Source organism: Sinocyclocheilus grahami, unplaced genomic scaffold, assembly GCF_001515645.1.
Source record: "Sinocyclocheilus grahami isolate Dianchi unplaced genomic scaffold, SAMN03320097.WGS_v1.1 scaffold37.1, whole genome shotgun sequence".
In the NCBI taxonomy this organism is placed as follows: Eukaryota; Metazoa; Chordata; class Actinopteri; order Cypriniformes; family Cyprinidae; genus Sinocyclocheilus; species Sinocyclocheilus grahami.
In genome coordinates, this window is record NW_015505216.1 from 1110729 (window position 1) to 1130809 (window position 20081).

The window sequence follows — 20081 nt, forward strand, 5'->3', positions numbered from 1 at the left end:
GGTTATGTCTGTGAAGGTAAACAGCTGGGAAATAAATCGCATGTTTATTTTAGATTTGTGTGGCAGCAGCAATTTATAGTAAATAAATCAATAAATCCACTGCTCTCTCGTGCGCTCTGAGGCTGGGACTCTAAACAGTGTTCTGTGCAGCCAATGACAGAACAGTTAGCATGTTGTGCTCAAACTTTCGCCATGGCATTAGAACTAGTACACCGTTGTCGCTTGCGAAAACATAATAACGGTGCCGTGGGTGTAAACTTACAGATTAGGGGCGGTAATATTATAATGAGATCCCTTTGCCACGTCACCAAGGGAGTGAAATCAGACGCGCTCGTTTTCTCAGACGCTTGCAGAAAAAGGCTTACCAAAGCAAAGTTACTGGGTTAAACTATTTCACGTTTCCTTGGTTGGTAGATGCACTGGGGACCTCATTATAGCACTTAAAACCTGGAAAAGTCAGATTTTCATGATATGTCACCTTTAACATAAAATCTTTGTTGAAAAAAAAATGTTCATGAGTCAACTGCTGCATTACATTGATCGATAACTCTCATTCTCTCAGATGTCTTTCAGAGCTGTGGAAAGAATGTTGTTTTCTTTTAGGGCTGTGCCCATGTGTGTTTAGTCGGATTTATTGTAGCTCAAACAATAACACTTGTATGATCACGACTACAGGACTTGAACACTCAACACTATTAACACTCAGGTTAGTATTGTAAAAGTTTGATCAATGTACAGTCCCTGCAAGTCCATTTTTATGTAAGTAGCGGGGGTTTCCTCTACCATAGGTGCAAAGTCATTCTATTAAGACTCGGGTTAGTATTGTAAAAAAAAATTCAATTTACAGTCCCTACGAGTCTATATACCCAGTCCTGAATCAACACGAGACATCTGCGAACCTGAGTTGTGTGCACAAACGTCACACTGCACTTCCTGATGAGAAAACGTTTAAACATGTTTTCTTTGAAAGTATATACTGTAAGCTTTATACTGGTAATATATAGTATCTTAATGGGTCAAATTAAATGTACAGTTAGAATAACACATACACACATCAGTGTATGAACTCTTGGCTGGACAAATACAGTACACTTCTCTTTAATGCTATAACAGTCACATCTGAGTCCCCGACTTACAAAATAAACAACAAATACATAAATAAGTTTCCCTTTCGGTAAAGAAATGGAGTATTAAATACTGGCTGACCCAATAAATGGATAATACTATAGTTTATGTACGCCGTATACCCCACACTTAACTCAGAATGTCCAGTTCGGGTCTTTTTGTTTGAAGCATCAGGAATTTGGTAACACTGAGTTCATTCCAGACTTCAGTAAGGCACTTAGGATTTGGTATTCGCCACCTATGAGAAATCCACATAGAGCGAGCAGAGAGATCCTGAGTCCCCACAGAGAAGCTTACTTACTTCGAAGCTACTGGTGAGTCTCACTGCTGAAGGAAGCAGGGCAAAGGCGCAGTGTGTGTCTCTCTCAGTATCTGAGTATCATACAGTACTGTTTGCAAAATTGCATACACAGTGCTCTTTTTGCCTCTGTGTTTGGATCTCTTGCAGCCCTCTGCGTTTATAGTCCTGTGGGTCATCGCACGGGGCAGGATGTAGGTTTAACGCAGTGGCCCTCAAACAGGACCAGGCTGGCCGGACAGTGGCAGCCAGCGACACAGGGCCTTTGACAGGGTCCGATTTCGTTCCAGTTATTGCAGGTTTTAGTGCAGCCAGGTCCACATGTGTCATAAACTGCACCATGTTTGCAGTGTGTGCCTAAAAAAAGAAATATGTGATGGTGTCTTTTCTTCATATTTGACTAGTGTTCATTTTTATGTCAGCTTCTTAACAAGAAATCCTAAAACGTTTCAAATGTAAAAGAGAGAAAACATGTTTTGAATTTTTTAACAATATCCTAAAAATGGGCTATTCATTTTTGCTGCATCAAACAACAATAAAAACACCATATAATGAATGAGGGTTTGAGTTCCTGTTGTCGATATATATTTGTCAGGTCTGACTTACTCATGCAAGTGAGCTCCGGTCTCCAGTGCACTTGAATGCCCTCTCTCTCACACGCTCGACTGTATGCTATAAATGACTCACAGTAACAGTTTTTATGCACTGGACACTCACACATGTCTGTTACACATGACCTAAAGAGAGGAAGACATGGGGAGAGACAGAGATAGAATTAGTGTCAGTAGCCGGGTTTCCATCCAAAGTTGCTAATTTAACTTATGCCGCATTCACACTGCACGATTTTCAAACTCGTCGGATCGCCGTTGTTTTTACACTGCGTGACTATCTGGGGTAGCATTCAGTTGCTGCTGTGTTCACACTGCACGATGGATCGGCGACAGGGGGTTTCACATTGCATGACTTCACAATAAGAAGAATCGCCGACAGCGCTGTCTGGTGCAGGGTTGCCAGGTTTTCGCTACAAAACCCGCCCAATTACCGTATTGGCCCGAACATAAGACGACCCCCCTTTTTCCAGATGTACCTTTTGGAAAAAGGCTTTTTAAAAACCAAATCTGTAAAACACATTTTGTCTTCAATTATTTTCATATTGCATATTTTTCCTATTTTAATTTTTATTTTGAAAGTATGGTAAAAACTAGTCAAATGTACCAACAATCACATTTAAAAAATATACACTTTTTGATATATCATTTAAAAAAAAAAAACAGGTATCCCATCTGAATTAGGACATTTAGGCTATCCATCTAATAGTAGCCTACCAAAATCTTATTAACAGTAAAAGTTAAATCTTACTGTAGTCTTCAAATCCGGGTACTGTCTTATGTTTTAAAATCACAAAGGGAGTTTGGTCCCATCAGGCTAACGTGACAGTCACGACTCATGCAGCTGTAAGGTTTTCTGCTTCTTTTGTTTTTACTCACGATCTTTACAACACGCATTACATTACGTATTTCATGGCGCACTCGTTTTATGCATATTTGGCGCCACCTATTGTTGTGGGTGTATTATTGACATGTCAAAGTCTAGACCCTGAATATAAGACGACCCCATTTTTTCAGATGTATTTCCAAGAAAAAAACATCGTCTTATATTCGAGTCAATACGGTACTACCCAAAACTAGCCTGAAAATAGCCCAATTGCTTTCGAGGGGGTCACCCAGTAAAAATCGCATTCGTGGGGTAAAATACACATTTTTTTGGCGGGGTTCTCCTAGTACAATTCACATTCCAGGGCCTAAATATCACATTATTGGGGTCGCTTCAACCTGCTGACATAAAAAACAAACGGCTGCAATCCGGTTGGGAACACTGGTCCGCAAACTACGTTTCATATAACTCCTCCCCGAACTTCACGCTGCCCTGTATCTTGGTCTCTCATTGGCTGTAGGTCATCGCCGATGTGTTTTTCAGTCAGAACTCATTTCACACAGTGTGATTGTGAATCGCCGATAGCTCTTAGCATGCCAAATATTTCATGGGCGACGGCGACGCATCTGCGATTCCTTCAGATCGCGTCTTTGATCATTCACACTGCGTGATTGTCACTCGCGTGAATGAGCACAGATTTTCCTCCGATTTCGGGCATTTGTCGGCGATTTCGCAAAACCTGCCGGCGAGTGCAAAATCGGGCTAAAATCGTGCAGTGGGAACTCGGCATTATGCGCAAAATTGGAATATCGCACAAAACATTTGCGAACAAGTACCGTTTCCATCCAACGAATCAAAGAGAACAAAATCATCACTTCCTGATAAACTGGCACAATACATCACTAAGAAAAGTAGGAGAAGCTACATTACCTATTTAATAAATTATTTGCACCTCAGAATGAGTAGACGAAACACAATGAATGCGGTGATTGCTTTCGGAGATGGATGCTGCTGTTTGGGAACGCAGTCGTTTTGACAGTTCTGGGAGGCAATTATACAGAAATACTTTGATGACGGACTTTGCTCGGGCATTTCCGAATGACCATAACAACATTTCAGATGCTGTGAATGAGATCGGTCCGCTGGTTAGTCAGAATTTGCTGTCCCATAGCGCAAAGTCACATTACTTTTTTGATACGTTTGAAGGAATTTATTCGCAAAATGCATTTCCATCTCCCATTATTCGCATTAACCCTTTTTCGCACAAGTCAAAAACCACCTCAAGCGAGCGTAAAAATGTTTTTGCAAATTAAGGCATTTTTATTCGAAATTCAGCGTTTCCATCACTCGATTCTGATGCGATACTTCAAAATGCGCATAAAAGCAGGGTGATGGAAACCCAGCTACTAGTTACGTTTCCATCCACCTATTTTTAAGCGCATTTTGGATAATCACATAAAAAAAAAACAACGCTGGATGGAAACGCCAAGATGCGCATCAATTAAAAAAATGCGCATAAAAAACTTACGCGCACAACTGAGTAGGATAAAGTTTTTATCCGATAAGAAAAAAGGCACATAAACTACGATGGAAACACATTTACCGAATCAATTCCACCATGCGCATTGAAAAAGTCATGTGACTTTGCACTATGCGACAGGATAAATTGACTAACCAGCGGACCGATCTCAATCACAGCATCTATATGTTGTTTTGGCCATTCTGAAATGCCTGATGAAAGCATGTCATCAATGTATAATTACTGTCTTACATGACTGCGTTCCCAAACAGCAGGCATCCACCTCTAAAAGTAATGACCGCATTTATTGTGTCATGTCTGCCCTTTCTGAAGCGCAAGTATGTTATTACCAGTGTTGGGCAAGTTACTCTGAAAATGTAATCAAATTACTAATTACTGATTACTCCTTTTAAAAGGAGTTCTGATTATTTTATTTTTTATAAATATATATTTATTTCAAAAGTAATTAGTAATTAGTTACATTACTAGTTACGTTACTTTTTCTCCATTAAATTTATGAAATCCCAGCATACACGCTCCCGATAAATATTTGTTATTAAAGCATCAACATTCACAGAACACTGTTATTTTTAACTAAAGCAAGCGGCTGCTGCATGCATGGTTTGGCATGGCAGAATGCCAGCAAAGAGCACTGCATTTATAATCTCTAAAAGACATCTCAGTTCATCGCAATCTCACAAATCTCTGTTATAACACAATAAATATATGCATAATGAATCTTTCATAATGTCTACAATTTGTGTGTTATAATGAGAGGATTCATGAACACGCAAATTTCAGCACTGCATTGCTCAACGCTGCCAACACGTGTTATAGCCTAAATAGAAACTCTGCATACGCTTGCACCCAGGGCCGCATTAACCATTGGGCTAGGCGGGGGCTGAAGCCCCGGGGCCCAAGCAAGGAGGGGGCCCGTGATTAGCATTCTGTCAGCAATGTAACGCGGCAGTAACGTATAGAGACCTCGGGTTGTAACTACACTCTAATTACTATTTTGAAAATTATAACGCGTTAAATTATTCCGTTACTAAAAAAGTAATCAAATTACAGTAACACGTTACTAAGTAATGCATTACTGCCCAACACTGGTTATTACATATGAAAATAATTATATTCAGTGGCTTCTCCTAGTTTTCTTAGAGACATTTAGTACTAGTTTATCAGGAAGTGACGATTTTGTTCTCTTTGACTCGTTGGATGGAATCGGTGCTTTATTCGCAAATGTTTTATGCGATATTCCAGTTTTGCGCATAAGTTAAATTCGCATCTTTGGATGGAAACTGAAGCAGTGTTGTACTGTATGTTGAAGTGTACATCACTAACATCACCTTACTGGCACCAGTTTAATGTTTCACTACTCTACAAACACTTTAGTATTACATATTCAGTATTAAAATGCAAAAGTCTTGAACCTTTCTAGAGTAGTACAATAAAATGGCAAATGCACATTATTAATTAATTTTGATAATTGCATAAGACTGGGGAACTCACTTGTAGAAAGAGGTAAAGTCTACAGCAGAATGGCACTTCTGAAACTCCCAGGACTTGAGTTTTTGGCATGTTCTGTGTGCACGAAGCTTTACTTTGACTGTGCCGGGACAGAGGAAGGACGTGGGCCTGCGGTTCGGTGCCTGACACACCTCATTGTCCTCCACACGCCAAGACTCCGCGAATTCATCCACGTCAAACTTAATCTGGCCGTCTCCTCCTAGAAAGTCGTCCCGCCTTTGACCGTTGTAGTTTCCACACAGCCCACAGAGCTGCCCCTTCAGATGGGGTGCTGCGACTACCTCCACCAGACTGTCCCCATCCCATGTGATCTCCAGTCCTGATGACACAGCCAAGATGAAGATTAAGGAAGAGGAAGCATGCTGCATTTGCCTGTGTTTGAGAAGACGACATATCCTGTGGTCTGACACAATCTAAATCCATTTTAAACAGCATTTGAATACAATCATTTAGCAACCAAAGTAATTAAAGTACTACATGGGACTATTTTTTCTTTTAAAAACTCACTTGCTACAGTGAAGGCAAAAAAGTTTTTTAAGAAAGCATGAAAAGAAATGGTGACCATTAACATACAATTTTCCTTGAACATTCAAATAAAAGTTTGACCTACAATTTGGATCCTGAAAAATCTATGGACATGTTCTGCACAGCAACTCTTTTATCTATTGTTCCCATTCGAAAATGTGCTTAAAAAGACATTTAATATTCAGTAATGTTATCGATTAAACTGCACTTACACTATTGGTTGAGAACAAAATTGAGCTGGATAATGATATCGTCATTGCAAAATCAACACTGTTATTGAACTGTAATGAATCAACACTGACCTGACTGTGAATATTAGGTAACACTTTATTTCGATAGTCCACATTAGACATTCTATTAACAGCAAGTAACTTTGCAACTACATGTCAACTAGCAGTTAGTAGAGTATTAGTAGACTGTCTGCTTAATATCTTCTAACACTTTCTTTGTCAACATTCTACTAACCCTAAACCTGCCCTAATAATCTACTCTGAGAGTTAGTAGACATGTAGTTGCAAATGAATGAGAATTAGTTGACATGTAGTTGACATGTATTTACAAAGTTACTTATAGTTAGTAGAATGTCTAAAGTGGACTATCGAAATAAAGTGTAACCGAATATTAACACAATTGTCTTCTGTAGAGCGGCTTATAGCTGAATTGAACTCTTTTCAGAATTGTTGAACTTTGCAACATTGACAGTTATTGAACTGAACTGATTGAGCTGAATAATGACTATTATCTTCTGTGGAGGTGTTTTACAGCTAAAATTGAATTTGTTTCATTATTGATGTACAGTAGTTTACTGTGTATTAATGTCGAGCTTCTTCGAAACAATCTGCATTGTATAAAGCGCTTTATAAATAAATGTGACTTGAGTTAAACTACCATGCTAAATTGGAAGCTAGTTTGGAAGTTATTGTCATTTGTATTGAATAATCATTTTAAACAGGCCGAACATGCTCTTTTGAAAAAGAAAGGTGTGGCAAACTTTAAACTGTAACCCTCCTATATTCTCTGTGCAAGTTGGAATAATTGATCTGAGCTGCTAGCACAAAGGTTGCTTACAGATAAAAGTCATACATACATGGGAGAGTTAATCAAATCACAATCCTGTTCCCAGTCCAAGGCTCAGCTTTGTGCAAGGCACTAGGATGGTTAATTTTTACACTGCAAAAATCCTTTTCAGAGTTGTTTCCTTCAGTTAATACACTATATCCGCAGTGCACCTTAAAGCGCCATCCCACTAGCTGACTTGACACAAATCAGTTTTGGTCAGGATGTCATACATTCTTCGATGAATAAAGTTCAAAAGAACAGCATTTATTTGAAGCCACTTTTGATTAATTTAATGTGTCCTTGCTGACTAAAAGTATTATTTTATTTATTTCTTTTTTTTTTTATCTTACCCCAAACATTTGAATGGTAATATATCACAGTTTCCAAAAACTATTAAGCAGCAAAAACGGTTTTCAGCATTGTTAATAATAAGAAATGTTTCTTGAGCACCAAATCAGCAAGTTAGAATGGTTTCTGAAGAATCATGTGACACTGAAGACACCGGAGTAATGACTGCTAAAAATTCAGCATTTCCGTCACATGAGTAAATTAAATTTCAAAAAATTTGAAAAAATTAAAATGGTAATATTTCACAATAAAACAGTTTTTATGCATTTTTTGATCAAATTAATGCACAAAATTCCAAACTATTTACCTGTATTGTACCAACTGACTAACTGACTATCTGTCAGACTCAAAATTGGTGTAATTCTTTCTTTATCCTTTCAGGGCTTGTCGTATAAAATTTCCTTTAATGCATATCTTCACTGAGAAAAAGACTTACATTCAATAAACAGACATCATGTTGTTGCTGGTATCACATAAACAGTCCTGGACCAGCAAGGAAATTCATTACTTCTGTCTCATATTTCAGATTTATTTGACGAGACAAAAAAAAAAACTGAAATATGGCACCTTTGCATCTGGTTCAGATCCAAGCATGACAATAGCTTGTCAAATCCTCAGAAATTTGCTCGTCAGTAACAGTACCAGCAACAAAACAATACCTCAATGACACTTTCGAATATATATAGTCAGCAAGGTCATAAACTCACTGAGATGGAAGTCACTGGAGACCCACTTGCAGAGACGCAGCCACAATCGAACCCCTCTGATTCTCCAAAAGCTATGTAAATGAACCTATGATAGAAAATCCCATAGCAGGATACTGGCCTTACCTGCGATGGTGGTGAGTTTGAGCAGGTATCCATCCAGGTCAATGTGGACCCCTGTGCTATGGAAGGGAAGAGCGATGCGTGTGCCGTTTTGACGGACGGTCAGGTGTTGGTGGAGGCTGATGCTCAGGCCTGAAGTGTGCAGCTCCACTGATTTGGTCCACGAGAAGGAGCATGTGCGACGGGCATCGTTCTTCACCAGCACCGTGAAACTGGCCGCTGGGGAGCAGTCCTTAGTGAGCACGTATTTACACGTGCCCTGGAAGTTAAAGGTGCGGCCGTCAAAAGTGTTATAGTGAGGGTCTCCAAATACGGTACACACACCTGGCTCTGGAGTTACGGAAAGAGCAATAGAGAGGATATTTGTAGTGAAACAATGACTTTGTGTGTCATATAAATAATGCATATTTGTATGCAAACTGATGGCACACATGGCACTTATAATTTATACTTGAAAGTTACATTGCTGAGTGTGTGAAGATCTGACCGTAGTAGTAATTGATGTAACAGAAAAGCTTCTGAACATTTTTATATTTTTTTAAATACCTATTTTATTCTGTTGAAATTCACAGCAGGGACATCATGTGAGGAAGTCAACTTACTATCAGTGCAAACAGGACAGCATCCAGTTCGATTCAATATCTTGTTCTGAAAAACATTGTTTAGAGACAGGCTTACATAGGGAGACAAAGAAAATCAAAGAGGTTTGTTGTAATATCCATAGGCAGTGCTGAGTGTAACTAGATACAAAATATTTAGGCCTTGTGTCCACCAAAGAGTTTTTGGCCAGATGAAATTTTACCCAGGCACTTATAAGCCCAGCTGGGGAGCTTGAGAGTGCTTTCTCTTCAGGTAAACATTCTCTCCAGTATGTATATAATACATTATGTCTAAAACATATGACTATAAAGTACAAACTACTTCAGATAAAACTGTGGTTAGGTGTCTTTATGAGCTTTGTAAAACTAAACTTACTGAGGGACAGCTGGTAATAGGAACACAAATCTTAGGCTGACATTCAATATTCCCCTTAACACAGGTGCACAGAGAACAGTTAGCAGACGACCATCTGTCACCATCCTAAACCAGGAAGAGACAAAGTTATTACACTCATTCTCCTCTGATATATACGCATGCATTTTTCGACTAGTTGTCCACATGTGTTTATCTGTGCCTGTTCTTGGATGCCTCACCCTATAGATTTTGCTCTTCACCCTGCAGTACTTCACATCTTCCATCTTCAGATGAGACTGGCACTCTTCACAGCACGCACTGCCATGACAGCTGCCAGGCGGTGAGCATCTCTTCCTGCACAGCACCGTAGAGTCCACACACGTGCAGGTGGTGCAGTTGTCATGGCTGATGGATGTACCGTTCTCGTAGACCTCACTGTGGAACAGACAGCTGCCAGGCGACAAGTCAAACACCCTCCTTTGACCTAGAGAAGACAAACAAGACCCTGTCATTTTACATTTCTCATGAAAGCGGTCTTTTCTGAAGATCCAGAATTTATTTTAAAAAACTGCATCAATAACAGTTAACGTAATAAAACTATTTCTTCTCTATAGCTTTTGTGAGAGCTCTTTTGACTTGGGCTGGTTTGCTACTCAATTTTAGCATTTGCATGGGCTAAATGTATGTATCTCTAACAGCTTAAGCCAATTGAGATTTGTTAATAATAATATAAATAATAATAATAATTCTGTACCCTACCATGCAAATAAGTGACTTAAAAACAGCGGTGCTGAATAGGGGTTGAAAAATTATGACAGCTGTATTACAAAAAAATATGACATTATATGTTTACAATGTGTTGTACCAGAAAACTTTTGAGGCAAATGAAGACAAAACAACATCATCAAGAGGAATAAAATGTTTGATCAGAGCAACTGAGAAAACCCCTCAATTTACTGCCAAAGATGAGCTGATGAAAGGAGGAAACATTTCAATAGTGTTCTTCTTTCAGAGTATAAGTAGAACACTAAACAAGCACGGCCTTCATGTTGGGACGCCACTCTTGATCAAGAAGAACATAAAAGGCTGACTTGAATATGCTAAAATAATTTGGATAGCTCTGTGGAGTTCAAGAAGAATGTTTTATGGATTTATTATCAGTGGTATGTCTGGTGCAAAAAAGGCCAAACTCATGAGCAGAAGAACTATTTTTAATTTGGGAATCAGGATCAAAGGAGCTGGATGATATCCTAAAACTGTTAACCCTTTGTGGCCTATTTCATCTTCACAAATGTAAAGTTACTGACTGTATGCCCAATTTTAGGATTTTTTGTATTGATTTGAAACCTGCAGTACTTCACATCTTCCATCTTCAGATGAGACTGGCACTCTTCACAGCACGCACTGCCATGACAGCTGCCAGGCGGTGAGCATCTCTTCCTGCACAGCACCGTAGAGTCCACACACGTGCAGGTGGTGCAGTTGTCATGGCTGATGGATGTACCGTTCTCGTAGACCTCACTGTGGAACAGACAGCTGCCAGGCGACAAGTCAAACACCCTCCTTTGACCTAGAGAAGACAAACAAGACCCTGTCATTTTACATTTCTCATGAAAGCGGTCTTTTCTGAAGATCCAGAATTTCTTTTAAAAAACTGCATCAATAACAGTTTAATGGGATATTAAAAGTGATAATGTCATATCATAGTAATACTGTCAGCTGTGTATTTAGGAGCTTTTAGTGTCCTCTTATAGCCATAGACTTTCTAACGTAATAAAACTATTTATTCTCTATAGCTTTTGTGAGAGCTCTTTTGACTTGGGCTTGTTTGCTACTCAACTTTAGCATTTGCATGGGCTAAATGTATGTATCTCTAACAGCTTAAGCCAATTAAGATTTGTTATGGAGTTTCAAGGGCTTAATTGTAATTAAATCATAATTCTGTACCCTACCATTCAAATAAGTGACTTAAAAACAGCGGTGCTGAATAGGGGTTGAAAAAGTATGACAGCTGTATTACAAAAAAATATGACATTATATGTTTACAATGTGTTGTACCAGAAAACTTTTGAGGCAAATGAAGACAAACCAACATCATCAAGAGGAATAAAATGTTTGATCAGAGCAACTGAGAAAACCCCTCAATTTACTGCCAAAGATGAGCTGATGAAAGGAGGAAACATTTCAATAGTGTTCTTCTTTCAGAGTATAAGTAGAACACTAAACAAGCACGGCCTTCATGTTGGGACGCCACTCTTGATCAAGAAGAACATAAAAGGCTGACTTGAATATGCTAAAATAATTTGGATAGCTCTGTGGAGTTCAAGAAGAATGTTTTATGGATTTATTATCAGTGGTATGTCTGGTGCAAAAAAGGCAAAATTTATGAGCAGAAGAAAAAGATTCGTTCATTTTGCTGAACGGGACTCAAAGGTCCGAGTCGGTAAAATGATCCGAACATCCCATCACTACTAGTCATATATTTGAATGTTGAGCAGTGAGCTCATTGGCTACCGATACAGGAGAGAACCAATCAGCTGTGCCATGTGATAACGATGTCATTAGATCAGATTGAGTCAGACCTATCGGACTGTCCATCTAGAGTTTCATGCCAGAACTCTGTATATTATCAGTGATCTGGAAGCTTTCTCAAGATTTTTCAAGGAATGGGCTAAGATTCCAGCAGAGATGTGTTAGAAGCTTGTAAGCACTTCGAGGCAATGTTTATTGGAGGTTATAAAGAACAAAAGATTCTCTACAAAATGTAACATTTGAATAATTTTGTACATTAATGAGCCAATTCAATTTTTTTCATTTTTCACTGAGGTTATGTCCTCAGAATCGCATTTAAATACATCATCCTGATGAATGACAAAATTTCTGATATGAACTCTTATATAGTAATTGGATTGTTTGCCACATGTGCAATGTGGGGAAAATAGCTAATAATATAGTCAGTGTGTATGATATCTGTCATTGTGAACGTTTCAAATCTGTACTTAGATTCTAAGTTTCTTTAAGTGTCTTGATTTTTTTTTTACCCCAAAACACTGAGAAGAAAATAACTTACCACGACATCTAGGACAGCACTGGCCAGGTGGAGTGTGGGTGAGATGAGATGGGCATGACAGAACAGGACACACCAATTTATGACACATGCTTTGCCCTCCCTGAAAAACACACACATGATTATACAAAACATATATCTTTGTGTTAAAGGCACAATAATTAACTCGATAATAAATAGCTTGCTGACTTTTCTATTTATTGACACGACATGGTTAGATATAGATAATATGATTTATTAAGTTGGGTGTCAACTTTAGAAATTATCGCCATATTTATAATGAAACCATCATATTTTAAAATATAATATAAATGTTAAACTTTATTATATTCATATTAATAAGATATTAAATATTATGAGATCTCCTTTAAAGCTTTCAGAATCTTTACTTGTTAAAATAATTGTTTTTATTTTAATGACAGTATATTTGTGTAACAAAATACATTATTATGTTTATCAAAATAAACTATAAATTATGTTTTTTTTTTAAACTTCCACTTTTCCACTTTTATGATTTATTTTCCCACAAAATGTGTTGCTTCATCAATGTTCAGTCAAAGCATATATAGTAAATTCTTTCTGCAATCATGCACTATGGGGGTCGCCGTGATTTTGCCAAGTAAGACATGTTCCTGGATCAACATCTTTTGTTGATCCTGGATCAACATTACTGTCCAAAAATACAGACTTAAAGGAACACTCCACTATTTTTGAAAATAGGCTCATTTTCCAACTCCCCTAGAGTTAAACAGTTGAGTTTTACCGTTTTCGAATCCATTCAGCCGATCTCGGGGTCTGGCGGTAGCACTTTTAGCTGTAGCTTAGCATAGATCATTGAATCTGATTAGACCGCTAGCATCTCGGTCAAAAAGTACCAAAGAGTTTCTATATTTTTCCTATTTAAAACTTGACTCTTCTGTAGTTACATCGTGTACTAAGACCGACGGAAAAAGAAAAGTTGCGATTTTCTAGGCCGATATGGCTAGGAACTATACTCTCATTCCGGCGTAATAATATTACGATGATTGCGATGATATTACGCAGCGCCTGAAAATAGTCCCCGGCACACTCCCTGTGCAAGCAGGTGGTCACGTTGGTTATGTTGATGGAAGTTAGCCTATTTTCAGGCACTGCGTAACATCATTGCGCCTGCTGCACCCATGGTACGGCAGCAAAGTTCCTTGATTATTACGCCGGAATGAGAGTATAGTTCCTAGCCATATCGGCATAGAAAATCGCAACTTTTAATTTTCCGTCGGTCTTAGTACACAATGTAACTACAGAAGAGTCAAGTTTTAAATAGGAAAATATAGAAACTCTTTGGTCATTTTTGAGCGAGATGCTAACGGTCTAATCAGATTCAATGATCTATGCTAAGCTACAGCTAAAAGTATACTCGAAAACGGTAAAGCTCAACTGTGTAACTCTAGGGGAGTTGGAAAATGAGCCAATTTTCAAAAATAGTGGAGTGTTCCTTTAAGGTGTGTCTTTAGCCCCACTGTAGTAATATAGTAATATAATTATTATTATTATTGTGAATGTTCAAATACTAAATATTTGCCATCGGAGATGGGCTGCTATTGTTTGGTCATAGTAAAGTGCCCCAGAGCTTTTTGTTGTCACTCAAATGTTTTAAGTGTTTAGCAGATAAACTCACAGTGCAGATGCATTTAATACAGGGATTCCCTTCAGGATGAAATTCTTCGTCTTCTTTATATAAATTCCCCTCGAAAATACACCCTGTGAACATCCAAAATATGAACAAGCACTAGGTTGAGAATCTGGCTGATTAGCAGAGATATTCACATACACCTAGACAAACAACTAAGTTTTGCGAGTAGTGAGGAAATGTTGTGCACATCAATATCTAGAATAGGGGGGAAATCACTGTATAAGAAAATAACAGACACACACACACACACACACACACACACACACACATAATAACACTGACTGACCTGGGCAAGTCGGGCAGCATTTCTTTGGATGGATTTTGGGATTCTTACAGTGAATGACACACCTCATTTCTGCTTCAGTGATGACACCTTCCTGTCCAAAGAAAAAGTTTACTTTCAGATTTATATTGGTAGGTGGTTTCTTGTTATGGTAACTTAAAAACAAGAAAATGCAGATATATTGTGCATGAGGTGAGGTAGGAGGTACTCCAGTACTATTTCATCTATGTTATTATTACTAGGTTATTTTTCCCATTTGACAAACATTCTCATTTAAACCAGTAGTTTATTAAAGCAGTCAGCTTGCTTCATTACTCACTCATTTGTGCAGTCCTGTTTTTCTCATTCGGTTTATTCTACTACTAGACTACATGTACATGTCTTACAGCTGGTAATTTTAGCAGAGTAAATCCACTCAGCCATTCCCAAGACGCAGCCAGTGTTTAATGTTTCAATGAGACTGACCCACCTGACAGCTGTATGTGACACAGGGTTTCACAGGGCTGAGCCAGTGATGGGAACTGTTGTAGGACGTCCCTTTTAGCTGACAACCTGCAGAGAGAGAGAGGGGAAATACTCAGATCAAATGATTTCAAGCCATGTACACTTAAAAAAAATGGTGTAGGATTTACTTTGAAACAATTTTCGCTCAGAAATTGCTAGTAAAGTGTCCACACAGAAACAGCAAGTTACATAAAGTATAATAGTAGTATAATAGTATTTCCTTGTAAAATATACTCCAATTATCTGTTTTATTTACAACTGAATGAAAAATCATTTTTACAGTGTAACCAGAAAAGTCACTGGCTTTTATATTACAAATAGGCTGAACATCATCTGCAGATTATTGATTGATTATACGTTTATTATATTGATAACAGATTCTTATTAGAAGAATGTCAGATGTTCTAAGGAAACCCATTTGCCCAGCAGCCCCTGCAATCAAATAAAACTGAAAAAGAGGGAAAATCAAGACCTCAGCTGTAAAGAGTCATGGAGTCTCTCAACCATAAGGTGGCAGTGATGTTAAACATAGCAAAACTATACATTATGACTAAAGAACTAAAGACGTTTGTGAGCCCAGATATAATAAATAATAATCCGATAACATACTTTTGAGTTATTGCTCTTAGATCAGTTCTTCAGGAGGTTTGAACTGACCTTTGCATCTTTCACAGCAGGCTCCTGTCTGTTTGACCACCAGTGCACAGTCCTCTGCCAGCGGTGAACACTTCTCCTGCTTGCAGTCTGCTTTCTGATTCTATTGATATAAAGAAATAATTAAAGGACTTATCATTCAGTACTGTGTGTAATAATTGTACTTGTTGACAATGTGACAAGGATAAAACCATGAAATTTAGCACGGGATGTGATCTGCTTTCTTGATAGATCAGCTTAATTCAATCACGTTCGGTTCATGACATCCCCATCAACAGCACACAAATGCATGTACATGAAGAGCAGCATCATCTTTCAGAGATAAAACTTCCTGTATTGATCTCTATTCATCAACTCACATGCTACAAAATCAATGCGAGTCATTCATCAACCCATCGTATCAGCTCGCACGCACTAACCTTGTGAAAGGCACATTGTTTGACTCTTGATGCTTAACATAATGTTCTCATATCATTCTCTTTATAATGGATAGCAGACACATAACATAGACCCATGCTGATTTTGGGGGAAGATGTGGATTACAGTAATTCCAATTCATCAATAATGTCCATCTAAATTTATTACATTGGGCATATGCAGCATTTACAGTTCTCACTACAAAGTCAGCACTGCAAATTTAACCACAGAGCGAATGACATCCTGTAAATTTCCCTTTGAACAACATGTAAATTATGAAGCTGCACTGAGTACATTATTACATTTACATTTAGTCATTTAGCAGACGCTTTTATCCAAAGCGACTTACAAATGAGGACAATAAAAGCAGTCAAAACTAACAAAAGAGCAACAATATATAAGTGCAAATGACAAGTCTCGGTTAGCCTAACGCAGTACACGTAGCAAGGTGTATATATATATTATACACACACACATATACACACACACACACACACAAAGAAAAACAAATAGACAGAATAGAAAAAATAGAAAGCAAGTGTTATTATTGTTGTTATATCGAAGACTGCATGTATATTCTTATATTATTTACTTGTGGTGACAGAACTTCCTTTCTTAAAATAGATATTTCATATAGGCTATCTCTTGTATAATATGCTACTTATTATTGAATATCTGTATCTCTTCTACAGTCATTCTCTTCTGTATGACCCTTGAGTTAAAAGTTCCTGAAAGCTCACAAAATCTCTCCGCACTGCTGCCTTACAACAGAAATTGACTGTTAAAATTAGTCATGTGAAATCTGCAAAGTGCGCTATAAACATTTCACGGTTTTCTCACCAGACAGACGCAGGAGATGCAGGGGTTGTCTGTGATGTTGGGGATGTGTAACACTTCTCCCTCGTTTTCACAGCTAGCCTCCGTACCTGAAGGAAAAACGGAAAAGAATCATATTTATATAATATATTTACATGAGATATTCCCTATAAACATTTTATTCAACCATACAAACAGCAATTAAAGCCTGCAAATAACCAAATCCCTTTAAGATGAGTGAATAAGGGTGTCCAAACTGCTCGTTTAATTTAAGTAGAGTTTACAAAATATACCAGAATGTAGGCCACACTTCATTTTACAGTGTTACTCTGTATTTATGTGATTGCCGAGTAATCCTAGTTAAACTAACGAACGACACACTTACTGGCAATTATTTTATGGAGCTACTTCTGCTACATATTGTTATTACTATACTGATTAATACTTATTTGAAAAAGTAACTCAGATCTTGAAAATTAAAAAGTAATGCGTTACTTTACTAGTTACTTGAAAAAAGTAATCTGATTATGTAACTTGCATTACCTGTAATGCGTTACCCCCAACACTGCTGATTAACAATTGCATGACTAATGCAACGGACACTGTAAAATAATTATCCATATATGACTCTTCTAGGAGTTACCGGACTACACAGCTAAAATCTTTTCACCAACCTTTTATTAATAATTTTCGAATACTACTAAAGTAATGTAAAAACTGCATTAAAGCTTGTTTTGACATTTTAAATCGTGCAGTTTTGAAATGATCAAAATATCCAAACCAACCAGATTTCGAATAGGTCTATACATCTTAATGAAACTAATTTGATGTCTAATATTCGATGTAGAAATGTTTCTATGATTTGATTAGTTATGAATGACCATTTATGAATCTTACCGGTGATTAAAGGTGCAGTTAAATGCTGCGTTTGGAGCATTAAAAACCAGAATAACAGGTTGTAGGTTACTGGAGGAGACAGACACAGCATCCTAAATTCGCTCCAGACGCACGGGGGGAAAGAGAAAAAAATGAATAAATCGAGTAGGCTATCCAAAGCCTGTAGAAATGGTTTTCGTTAAGATCCAGAGAGAGGGGGACATGGGTGTCATGAGGGAGTCGATCCGCGGTGGACAATCAGCTCAACATTATAACGACAAAAAAGGGTCCAAAAACACGTCAACGGCGAAGCAACTTCCCGAAGATCCGGGTTTGCAGGTCACAAACTCCACAAAGAGTTTAAAACAGAGATAAGATCCAGAGGTCTTCTGGAGACAAGCGCGTGGAGAGATGACACTGCCATGATCCAAACGGAGATATCCAGTCTTTGGTCAGAGCGCGCTGGTTTGGTCTCCGGTTCCTCTCCGACAGACGCACGGATGCGCACTGCTGGTCATTTCTGGCGACGCCGATAGCCTACTCCTCCAGCTCCAGAGCTGCAGTCAAACATTCCCGCGGCGCAGGACCGTCCCCCAGTCCACGCAGATATCTGCCCCTCTCTATTTAAACGCACGTGTGGGTTTATAATCCCGCAGATCTGCTGTATGCTGAGGTGTAGTGAGATCCGCCCCTATCTGTACCCTCAACATATCAGCATGGGCACACTCGTGTAACTTTCTCACCAAACAAGAATTTCAGCCTATTGTAAAGGCACTGGAGATGGATAGGAGCATGCCTTTTGCATGCAACTCTCAATCTTAGAATAACAATGACTTCATTCATTGACCATTATCCAAAGTAGGTGCCAAGTGTCTTCAGAAATCCAAAGTATCTACGTGGATTGTTCCATCTGCAATTCAAAGATCAGATTAATACCTATAGATATGAAGCTCAAACAGACCTAGTCTACTTACATTTGAAGAATGATATGTCCTGAGACTAATTGCTTCCAAGGTTCTTCTGAATACAGGGGATCTCAGGGAATCAATGTATTCCTTTAATATTAGTCACTAGATAGCGCCAAAGAGCACTTTTATTGGAGATCTTGCAGCCTGGGTGACTAGTGTCTTGGAAATTCAACTCACCTGACACTGACAATCCCTTTTGCCAAGTCCAAACAGTTTGGGGTTTGGCAAATCTTATTTAGATCCAATTATAAGAAGTACTTTTAATTGGATTAATAATCAACAGTGAGTGATAAACCATCCACGGTCACTTGATAGGACAAAGATGATGCTAGCATACGGTGTGAGGAGCTGATGTTATTATTTTTTAAGTTTGTAAAGATATAATGTGAATGTTGAGGAGACATCTGATCTGCAGTGTGTTGTGATTAAATAGGTCCATCCACCAGTCATGTCTTGCTGTACCTTTGCCCTACACCTTTGTTGATCTTATTGTGAACGATTCAATGTCATTACTCAATCTTCTGGTGAAACAACCTCTCTGGTGACCTATGTTGGATTTCGCCAATCATTTAGTTCACTTAAACCCTGCCCCACTCCATTCAAATCAACAAAAAATGACTAAATCAAGTCCCAGCATCTTTTTTTCTTTCTTTCAGAAAAGATCTACCATTACTTCCATTAAATTGTGACTAACTCTTCAAAGCTATTTGCAGTGAAGGAACTATCTTGACACAGGTTGCAATTTTAGTCAGTTGTTTTTGTTGCAATTATCTTTAGACTATATCTATTGCAATAACAAAACCACCATTGTCTGTATTCGGAGTCAAAAGTAAATGAAAACATAATTTAGATGTAAAGGCCTGTTCACACCAAGGCGAATATTCGTTGCGATAAATATTTTAATTCAAATTAACGGCTGTTAATGCATCTGTTCAGACCGGCAGGAACATTCACATACCATTAATACTACAGATTTTACTGAGAGGTTTTCCAATCTTTTTTTCCATTTCGCTGCAAATGAAACTGGTCAACCAATAAGATTTGTGCTTTTAGTCATGTGTCCAGAGACACTGCTGTTACATAAAACCAGGGTATTTCTGCTTTTTTTTTCTAAGCGCCACCTACTGTCAGAGAGTTAACCAGCATTTTCATTCAGCCCGTCTGCTGTTTATTACGCATTGGTATTAAGAGACAAATCAAATATA

The 20081-nt window shown here is 38.2% G+C and overlaps 1 protein-coding gene across 1 annotated transcript; it reads right to left on the minus strand.

Moving 5' to 3' along the window:
• Positions 1-527: 527 nt before the first annotated feature.
• Positions 528-18505, minus strand: bmper (BMP binding endothelial regulator). The gene is made up of 14 exons (XM_016267315.1): positions 17930-18505; positions 17057-17142; positions 15803-15902; positions 15111-15193; positions 14645-14735; positions 14344-14426; positions 12690-12789; positions 9859-10103; positions 9641-9745; positions 9268-9313; positions 8669-8995; positions 5889-6225; positions 2030-2160; positions 528-1780 (listed from the first exon to the last, which is right to left on the minus strand). Exons 1-14 carry the CDS (start codon positions 18018-18020, stop codon positions 1599-1601), a joined length of 2007 nt encoding a protein of 668 aa, XP_016122801.1. The 5' UTR covers positions 18021-18505; the 3' UTR covers positions 528-1598.
• Positions 18506-20081: the final 1576 nt, after the last annotated feature.

What these genes read in the sequence shown, in the direction of transcription:
- bmper (XM_016267315.1), bottom strand. Translation starts at nt 18,020, where the DNA reads ATGCTGTGTCTGTCTCCTCCAGTAACCTACAACCTGTTATTCTGGTTT. An exon ending in CTGTCCTGTTTGCACTGATA is followed by an intron (nt 8,996 to 9,267) that starts GTAAGTTGACTT and finishes CCGTAACTCCAG; the next exon opens with AGCCAGGTGTGTGTACCGTA. An exon ending in GACTTTACCTCTTTCTACAA is followed by an intron (nt 2,161 to 5,888) that starts GTGAGTTCCCCA and finishes TCCTCTCTTTAG; the next exon opens with GTCATGTGTAACAGACATGT.